An 11,043-nucleotide genomic window follows, 5' to 3' on the forward strand; every position below is an offset into this window, starting at 1 on the left:
GTAAAAATGATTAATGATTAAATGTCTGCAGCCATTTCATTTTCCATATAAAGCATTTGATCCTTTTTAAGAACGGGCTTCTGGAGACCTCACTCACACAGAGCTCACTTTAGGAAACTCTGGTCTAATCTACATGGATTTTTTGGCCGATGGCTGACCAGAGTAAATTATTTATTGTACTCCTGAAAAATTTTCTCTTTTCAAAATGTATGACAGATTTTTATTGAGTTTCAAAAAAATTTATTTCCCTTTTCTTTCTTTTTTGTTTTTTAAAGCGTGACTTGGATTTCACAGTTGAATTAGACTTCAAGGGAGAACTTTCTGAGATGTCCGAGTGTTTACAATATAAGATGAGATAGAAGCCGGAAACCATCTTCCAACCCTCCAGGCGGCAAGCACCACCTCTCTCCATGGTCAGTCTTTGAGGGGTCGAAGGTGGTAAATGGAGTGACCGCTGCTGCTGCTGCTGCTATCAATTCGCTATCCAAAAAAAGTAAATAAATAAATGATGAACTCCTTCCTAATTTGAAATTTTGGGTGCAATAATTTTGTACACCATTTAAACCTTTCAGTGACATTTTGCGCGCCCCCCACCCTCTAAATCTTTTTTTTTTTTTTAGTTACCCTTTCCCCTTCTCTCCACAACTGACATTTAAACTTCAATTCTGATTCTTCCCCCTCCCCTTCCTTTTTTTTTTTTTTTTTTTTTTTTTTTTTTAACATTAAAAAAAAAAAAAAATGTCCGGATCATATCACTTTTCCATTCTGACTTCCCACCTATTCTACAACCTCCTTATTTTCATGAAACTTTCATATTTTTAGTTCCTAATTGTGCGACCATGGTCAGACTTTTTTTTTTTTTTTTTTCCCCCTCCATTTTGAAACTGGAGAGAGATGAAATTCTGTGTAGTCAGTAACAAAAAAAAAAAAAAAAAAAAAAATGGATGCCAAGTAGCAGATGATTTAACACTTTTTTTTTTCCATGCTAGAAAATACAGTTGAATTCTCTCTTCTTTGCTTTCAATCTTTTATTCCTATTTTTAATCCTTTTTTTTTTTTCTCATTCATTTCTTAATAAAATTAAAAAATAATATCCTCCTCCACCCCCTTCTCAAAAATCATTTTTTATTTTTTTTATTTTTATTCTTCATTAAATGTTGAAATATTGTGTTGCTAATATTTGTAGCATGAAAAGAGGAGACAGGCTGAAATGATTAAAAAAAAATATATATATATATATATATATATATATATATATATATATATGTAATAAAAACTTCAAACTGAGAATTTTTTTTTTTTTTTTTTTTTTTTTAGACTGATAGTCGAGGAGGTGGGAAGTAACGTATTTCCAAACTGATCCAATTTTGGTTTATTTAACTAGTCGGCGCTTTTACAGAATTCCACTATGAAAAAAAAAAAAATTAAAAAAAAAATCTATACTAAGAACGACATAAATTGATTGAGTAGGTTTTTTTACCTTTTCTACCAGAATTTTTTTTTATGAAATATATATATATATATATATATTTTTTAATCATGAAACCCACATTTGACGGAAGTTAGCATGCAACAGACGCACGAGCATAAACAACCCCTCATTCACTTGTTATGCCATACACAGACCTGTACTTTGAAAACCAGTTGGGCTGACAAGACATAAGAGTATGGAATATTTCCTATACAGGTGTTTTTTTTTGAAAAGCGACTTGAAAGTTCAATTTGGCGATAAAGTGTTAAACCTCAATTTTAAGCTAATTTGAGTTTTTCCTATATTAACCCTTTTCTAATATTTGATAAGTTTGAATTATTTTGAGTTATTTCCCTTGTTCTTTCATCATGTTTCCCAAGATGGCATCATGATAACATTGCTGTTTATTAGCCACAATTTCATTTTTTATCTTTACACAGTGGTCGCCACTTATCAAGGCCCGGAAGCCACTCAGGGATAAGGGTTATTGCAAATACATTATGTTAGTGTGGAGATTTGATGAAGTGTTTACTTAAGGGGGGGCGGTTCATTAGGAATTTGTTAACGTTGGACTTGAACACATCCAAGTTGTAGTCAGGTGGGAAGCAGGCAGACGGAACAGAGTTCCACAGGCGTGCAATTCTAAGAAAGAAGCTTCTTCTATATAAATAAAACAGTACATGTATGTGTGTAAATATCTAACAGGTAAACTCTTAAACTACTAGTCACATAACACTGAAATTTTCAGGAAATAATATTCATTAACCAAGGATGGTTTATAGTGAATAATGTTTTTGTTTACATGCATGAATAACGCGTACAGACATTTGCAAAAAATGTACATTAACACCGAGCAGGCATTTTTGCGGTCATATGCATGCAGACACTAATAGAGAACACATTAGGCTGCAACGCTAGATGTTTTGATTTAAATTCTGGCTGATAACGCCAACTCTTTTTTTTTATTATTATTATTATTATTATTAATAAACAATAATGAAATAATACGTAAATTTTACTCGCGGTTTTGAATTTGTAAGCTTATATATCTTTTATTTTACAATCTCATATTTATTTCATGTTTTTAAGATGAAGGGGGTGGAAAATAATATACGGAATACGAAAACCGTGCTGAAAGAATAACATTTAGAAAGCCATTTGTAATATGGGGAAGGTATTTTTTTAAACTATTCTATACTTTCACCTAATAATTTATTAAATGAGAAACTGAAATAATAGCGTTATTTAGAAAGCCATTCTTAATATTGGTAGGGTAGGGTGTTTTTTTTTTTTTTTTTTACTATTCTTCATTTTCTCCTAAGAATTTAAAATAATTGTCTCAGTCACGAAGACCAAGAAGCCAAGTTTTCACCAGGCATTATCTTCTCCTTAAAAACAAATGGGGGGGGGTGCTAAAATCCTGCACCAAAACAGATACTACACTTTGATCTTAGCAAAAAGGCCAAGTAAACATAATAGTTTCCTACCAGGCATTATCTCCTTAAAAATATATTAAAGAAGAGGGGGGGGGTATGGAGCCAGGCCCGGAAACGGCTGAAGCAGTTTATGATCTCCAAATTACTTTATTTTACATAAATTTATAAGAGACTGGGAGGATATAAAGTCAGCCCATAAATGGCTGAGGCTGTTTAGGATCTCAATATTCCTTAATTCCATATTTATTTTTAAGAGGGGGGGGTCCATATAGAGTCAGTCCCGGAAATGGCTGAAGCAGTTTACGATCTCAAATTTTCTTTATTTCATATCTATTTTTAAGTGATGGGGTAATATGGAATCAGTCCTGGAAACGATTGAAGCAATTTACGAATTCATACTTACTTTATTTCATATATATTTTTAAAAGAGGGGAGGGACCTGGCATTCGGAATATGGACCGCGCTGAAATAATATTCAGAAAGCCATTATTAATATGGGAAGTGTATGTTTTTAACTATTCTGTACTTTCATCTAACAATTTAAAAATTGAAAAATGGCACACAGGATACCCATTCTTAATATGGAGAAAGGAAGGTATCTTTCACCTAACAATTTTATAAATAAAAAAACTGATATAAAGAATAAGGACCATGCTGAAATATTGGCATTATTTAGAAAGCCAATCTTAATATAGGGAGGGGAGGTTTTTAAAAATATTTGTACTTTAACCTAACAATTAAATAAGAAACTGACATACAGAATATGGACTGTGCTGAAATAAAGTTATAATTTAGAAAACCACTTTAATATGGCGATGATGTGAGTTAAAATTATGAAAAATTGTCAAAATTAGTAACATATCCAGGAATTATGAAAAATGATAAAATGTGAGTTGATTGTTTTTTTGTTTTTTTTTTAATGAAATAATCAAACCAGACAATGCGAGTTAAAATTATGAAAAAATGATTGTTGAACTTAGTTACATATCAAAGAATTATAAAAAATGATGAAATGTGAGTTAAATGGTGTGTTTGTAATAAAACAATCAACCCAGACAATAATATATCAAAGTTATTATTTTCGTAAGGGAGGAGGCGATAATGTGGGTTAAATTATGAAAAATGGTAATCGAAATTAGTAACATTTCCAAGAATTATGAAAAACAATGAAATGGGAGTCAATTGATTGGTGTGTTTGTAACGAAATAATCGGCCCAGACAATTTATCAGTTTCTGTAGGTGGTTAACAATATTTTTCTGAATTTTCAACATTAACTTCGGGGAATGACGTCACAGTTGTAGTGGTGAGTAGAAAGACATATGGTTATGTTGCTTTTTAACGTACTCTGGAGTTCTCTAGCAATTAGCAAACCTTCACTTTTGTGGTGGGGCTGGAGGGAGTAATGTCCATTTTGGGGTCACTATGCAATATCTCACGATGTCATATTCCAAAAATATGGAATCGTATTCCAGAAATAACATGTTTCTCTTACTAATGTGTTGTTGGTGGTTGTGGTAGAAATCAGGGAGAACTACATTAATATTGAAAATTGTGGTAAAGTAAAAGTTGCCTAATCATCATTCATATCAATGCATTTATGTAATTATTTGGAAAATCTGCTGAGTTATGGTCAAGAAATGATATCTTTTCACTTAAAATGATGGTATTAGTAGTATTGAAGCAAAGAACACAGTAATGTGAAATTTTGTAGTGAAGCAAGGGTTGCTTAATCACTAAGCTTTTCAACATATTTGGGTGTAAAGCCTGAAAATGACATCTTTTTTCCAAAAAAATTTGAGTCAGTATTGGTGAAAAAATGAAACGGATTAATGTAGAATTTGATAATGAAGCAAGGGTTGTCTAATCACTTAACTGTGTCAATGTATTTATGCATTGATTTTACAATCCTGCTGAGACATCTTCCAAAACTGACAATTTTCCTTACAATAATAGTGCCGATAGTGAGGAAGGAAAGAAACGCAGTAATGTTGAAATTTATGGTGAAGCAAGGGTTGCGAACTCATTAACCAACACAATGTATTTATGTATTAATTTTGAAATCCTATCGATCCATCTTTAAAAAGGATTTCAATTTTCTTAAAATTATTGTAGCCTTGGTGGGAAGAGAAATTTTCATATGTTGTACAATACCTGTCGAGAGTAAGTTAAATTGTTTCATATATGTATATAAATTACCCGTTTGAAGGTAGGTAAACATTTTTTAAATGTGTTGTAAATTACCCGTCCCAAAAATGTAAAATTATTTCATATACATTCTGTAAATTACCTGTCCAAGGAAAGGTACAATTATTTCATACATGTGTAATAACCGTCCTATGGTAGGTAAAATATTCTTTTGCTCGAAGTAGCAAATGATACATAAAAATTAAAAATTCCTCTCTCCAAAGAATAACAATAACAATTATATTAAAAATCAACTTAAAATTTCTCATTGTTTATACGGTCCGAAGCAATGCCGGGTAGCCTTACTAGTCTCTATATAAATAAAATGAACTCATTTTTTTCACGTCGGATTTTGACCTTAATAGGATTAAAAATCAAGATATTTCATGCAAATATAATATGCACAAACGGCAGAACAATATCTGAGGTGTGTTATAGGCTTATTATTTCTCAAATTCCTCGATAATCTTAGATTTCTATACTTTTTCTGCTGAGAAGTCACGGCCAAAATCGGTTAAGATCAATGGAAGTGGTAAAATATTTTCTCTCTAATAAATTCCTCCTCCCCCTGTCACCACTTAACACCGTTTGGGGATCGTTCACAAGGAACAGTTGAGAAGAGAACACCGGTTTGGCTTCGTAGTTCTTTTATGTGAAGTTATTTAAAATCACTAAACTAAGCTGCAGTGCTCTTTGGCATAGTGGTTAGCGTGCTGGACAATTCACATTATATTTTCACGTTCGCGCCGACCTACCGTAGTTTTTTTTTTTTTTTTCTTCCTAAACAACTGGAATGGACTTTTCTTGGTGGCCGAACTGTTAACGTTGCAGATGTTTTTTTTTTTTCACACTTTATTTTCCTACTTTTACTCATGACTCCGGGTTTGATCCTTCCTACTTACCTACCATAACATTTTTTAAAACTAAGATGGGTGACTATTTGGGAATTCCAAGTGCTGTATGTGCCCTCTGCATTGTTTTCAGTCATCTAGCATTTCTCCTTGCAACTGGACTCACGCAGTGCCAATTTCGGAAAGGTGTGGTTGAAAATTATTCAACTCTTGCCTCACAATTATATGTGCAGCTACCCTTACAGAGGGTATCCATTGTCTTTTGAGACTGAACAAAGGTACTAAAAGTCTGCCAGGATTGATACTATTAAGAAAAAACAAACTGCCTGCAAAAATAATTATCAGCAAAATATTTTACATCAACATAAATGTCTTATTTAAAACTAATCTGGCATTGGCGAGGTGTGGGTTGAGCAAAAAAAAATAAAAAAGTTGTCATTGGCAGGCAGACTTGAACCCGTGACGCTAAGGCGGAAAAGAAAGTGCAAGGGTGTTGGTTAGTAAAAATAGTAAGCAGGCTCAAACCTGTAACACGCCAGAGGAAAATGAGATGAAAAAAAAAAAAAAAAACAACTGTTTAACCAATGTCCCTACCATGGTTGTGATGTCACGGGTGGTCGAAATAATGCCTTTTAAGCGACGTCATGAACGCAAGGGTTGAATGACTTGCAAAAAAATGTCAGCGGAAAAATAGACCCTCCCTGTAGAAAAGTGCCCAGTTATGGGTGAAGAGATTAATGTTTTGGGCCAATTTTTAGATATGTCTTAAGGGTCGGCTTCAAAATGATACTGATCTCGTGAAAATCTCGCCTCTGCCAAAAGTTTTAGACAAACATACATGTAAACAGATTTTTGAAAATTCTTTTTTAAATATTTTCTCAAATTGTCAACTCCAGATTAAAAAAACAAAAAAAAAAAATCACTTTAAAATGTATTTATTTTAAACTTGCGGCAGACAACCTGCCTTCAAATATGCTTAAGTATCTTTTAATTCACGAAGATTTCATATTACAGAGCCAATTCTCTTTATTATATTGGGTTGACAAGAAAGATCTTGCAAAATTTTTATTTCAAATAAGTTGTTATACCTTTACTTAAAAATGATATAAAGAGGGTTTTCGATTTATTTTCAAACAATGTTGAATACAAGATGAAAAATTCAATTTTTTTTTTTTTATTTAAAAATCAAGCTAGGTCGGAAAACAGCTGAAACAGCTTGCAATAACAAAGCATTTAGCCCAGAAACCACTACTGAACACCTAGCACAATGGTGGTTTAAGAAATTTTGTGGCGGTGACGAGGGTCTTGAAGATGATGAGCGTCGTGGTCAGCCTTCAGATGTTGACAATCAATTAAGAGCCTTAATCGACGCAAATCCACGCACAACTGTTCAAGAACTTCTGAATTAGACTTATACGATTCCCAATCACTTGAAAGATTGGAGAGAAAAAAAAAAACTCGGTGCCTCAAGAATTGAACAAACCACCATGGGTTACAAAACTTGCCTCATCCGCTATACTCTTCAGACCTCACCTCATGACTACCACTTTTTCAAGCATCGAGAACTTTGTAAGAAATGCTTATATAACCAAAATGATATAAAAACGTCTTCATTGCCATCAAACTGCAAGATTTTTACGTTACTGACATAAATCGTGGCCTTCGTTATAAAGATGGCCGGCCAGCTGAAAAAAAATGATGTCATCGTCGAGGTCCCAACAAGCAAGATATGTGGAACTCTTAGACTGTCAATAATGAACAGTAATTTTTACAGACAGCGTTACAAAACTTCAAAATTGGATTAAAATAAAGAAAGAACACGATTTATACCGAAACTCATCTAATATTAATAATAATAAAAAAGTTTTTTTAAGTATTATAAGCAATTGAATATTTCGTTGTATTATAGATTTTAAAGATTAGAATGCGTTCTTTAATTACTTATAAATTACATTTTAAAAAAGTAAAGGAACACGATTTGATTTGTAGTAAACTTGAAGTTTATTTAATATAATTAAATGAAAATTATGCATGTAAGATTATGAATATTTGAAGCAGAACACAAGCAAAACATTTGATATGAGTTAAGACAAACAAATATTAAAATTAAATTATTTTTTTTAATCAAAATGAATATTTTTTTTAAATCAAAATGAACAATATTTTTTTAAAATCAAAATGAATATTTTTTAATCAAAATGAACCACAATATTTTTAATAAATTCATGAAATATTGCACAGTAAAAAAATAATTAACCTAAAGAAAAAAAATCATGTTTCTTATTTAAGATTATTTCACCACATAACAAAAATAACATGCAAAATCATTTTTTTATATCCATATTTTCAGTTTGTTAAAATACGTGGGTTTGTATTACTGTACACAGATTCAAAAAAGTTGTCAAAAAACAAATAAATGTTATCAAAGGCAAGATAAGTTACTTTTCTACCAAACTGGATATATTTTTCGTGTTTTTATTCAATGTAACATGTTTATTCAGCTCGAAAACCATACAGTGTTTACCGATGTATTTGAAAATTCAAGATGGCGTCTGATTCTCTCTTTAACACAGTAAGTTTGGGAAAAGGTGTTATAAATACAAAACCGGATAAAATACTGTTAAAAACTCGCTCAATATGTTACCGTGACATCGGTTGACATATATTCGGCGGGTTTTTAATAGTATTTTGTATAGTTTTTTTTATTTATAACACCTATCCCAAACTTACCGTGTTAAAGAGAGAATCAGACGCCATCTTGAATTTTTTAATACATCGGTAAACACTGTTTTTCGAGCTGAATAAACATGTTACATTGAATAAAAACACGAAAAATATTTGGTAGAAAAGTAAGTTATCTTGCCTTTGATAATATTTATTTGTTATATATTTGTTTTTTGACAACTTTTTCGAATCTGTGTACAGTAATACAAACCCGATTACGTTAATGAAATGAACTGTAAGACGAGTGAACGCGGGTTTTTTTTTTTTTTTTTTTAGTTTCATTATATATATATAAATAAAAATAAGTATTTTTAAATTTTATCTTTCTAGCTTTTAAAAAAAAAAAAAAAAAAAAGTTTAAAAATTTTATCAGCCGGCATAATTTATTTTTAAATATTGAAAAATTTCAGGAAAATTAATTTTTGCTAGATTTTTAAAACGTGTGTCAACAGCTTAAAAAAATCGTCTCTTCAAAAGAACGTGTTTTAAAGAGTCGATGTTGTCTCGCATTTTCATTAGTTTTGTATGCTGTAAAAAATTTTTTTTTTAATATTAGCAATTTATTTGAAGCTTCTTTTGAATGGTAAAAAACTTAGGATAATATTGAATTAAATTATAGGTACATCGTGTTAAATACAGGGGGGGGGCACGTTAAAACTTACTTTCCTGAATGGAGATGGTGTAAAAAAAATTTTTTTTTTTACTGCATTATAATTCTTTATCTTTCGGAAATGTAAATACTGTCAATTTTTGTCCTTTACGATATTTTCCTCGGCAATTTGGAACGATGCACCGTGAAGGCATTTTAATAAAAAAAAAAAAAAAAAAAAATATTACACTGACTTCAAGACGTTACGGTGACTACCGGTGTCAAGTAACTAAGGGACTATCCGTGATGACGTCAGCAGATTAAATTATTTTTGTCCACCGGCCATCTTGTCTTTTAAGACTGTTTTGCACTGGCAAAAGGGTGGATGCTGATGCTTATTCCAAGCAATTTTTGAATGAGCCAAGCTATGTTCATCTGCATTCAAAACCGCAAGAACTGTCAAGCTGAGATATATATTTCAAGTTTAAAAAAAAAAAAAAAAAAAACTTGGGTACCATCATGTAGAATCAAAACCTAAACATTTAGCGCTCCAACCGTATTCCTACTGTTTAAGCTATCGGCAAATAAAAATTTAAAATTAAATCATTTCAAGCTATATCTTACTTTTGCACAAATTTATTCAAAATTGTGCATGTAAAAAAAAAAAAAAAAAAAAAAAAAAGAGGGGGGGGGCGATAAGTTGAAATTAACATTTTTGCATTTCAACTTGCCTATATGTCTGTACGTGTTATCCATCCATCATCATAAACCTTCCTTGGTGTATGATTGCTATTTCCTGCTGATTTCAGGGTTATGTGATCAGTAGCTAAAAAATTTAGTTAAATACACAAGTTTTATTTATATAGATTGTAATTTGATTTTACAGCAATTGATTTTTAACATCGTCAATATGACAAAGAAATCCATTCATGTAAATCCAGATTAAAACATCCCTTGTAATGAAATGAGAAATATTTTAATGGTTTTGCTAGATCAACCATGAAGAATTAAAATAACTTCAACAATGAAACCATCTTTCATTTATTCATAAAAAGTTATTTTAAACTTTGGTTCACCCCCCCCCCCCCAATAAGGCACATTCACCTCTCTGGATGTAAGGGGCTGCTATTTGGGAATATGTTTGAGTTGTATTACTATTAAACTTCTGCATGTCAGTACAGTGAGGGGAGCAGGTAACAGGGAGGGAATTCCAGTCTTAGGTCTACTGTACTTTATTGGTTTTGCAACAACGAAACCCTCTTGTTTATTCATATTAACATTACGATAATTTCAATAATTTTTTTTTTATTCCTCATATTCATGCATATCGCCAGTTGGAGGTAAGGGGTTACTATTAAGATTTATGGGTGGGGGTCATTTTACATTACATTTAAACTTTTTCATGTCAGCTAACAGGTAGGGAATTCCAAAGTCTTGATCAGGTTGTATTAACCAAATTTAGTCAGGATACTTAAAAAAACAAAAAAAAATCCAACATGGAAGCCATGTCTCCTCACAAATCCAGCCAAAAATGACAAGTATATACTACATAGAAAAGTGGGAGCATGAAAAGTAAAATGGTTAAGATTAAATATATTTAATTGGAATTCATTATGGAGAATTAGTATTATTTATTAATCTATTTATTGCAGACTTATCCTTTTCCGTTGTGGTTTCACAACGTTTCGGCCAATTATACCTCTGGCCTTTGTCAGGTGGTAACCATGACGGGTTAAGATTAAGTAAGAGGACTAGCTATTAAAACTGGAAAAATAAAAAGATATTCT

At 31.5% G+C, this 11,043-nt stretch overlaps 1 protein-coding gene across 1 annotated transcript in view; it reads left to right on the forward strand.

The window, feature by feature from the left end:
• The window catches only part of LOC145259269 (protein arginine N-methyltransferase 1-like), a 58,167-nt gene extending 57,064 nt beyond the window's left edge, over window positions 1–1,103 (forward strand). The window contains exon 10 of the mRNA XM_080117108.1: window positions 276–1,103. Within this exon, the coding sequence (XP_079973234.1) occupies window positions 276–359 (84 nt within the window). The 3' untranslated portion in view covers window positions 360–1,103. The remainder of the gene's footprint in view (window positions 1–275) is intronic.
• The last annotated feature ends 9,940 nt before the right edge of the window (window positions 1,104–11,043 follow it).

This window comes from Euprymna scolopes, chromosome 34, assembly GCF_053919585.1.
Source record: "Euprymna scolopes isolate OS-2025 chromosome 34, ASM5391958v1, whole genome shotgun sequence".
NCBI classification, from domain to species: domain Eukaryota; kingdom Metazoa; phylum Mollusca; class Cephalopoda; order Sepiida; family Sepiolidae; genus Euprymna; species Euprymna scolopes.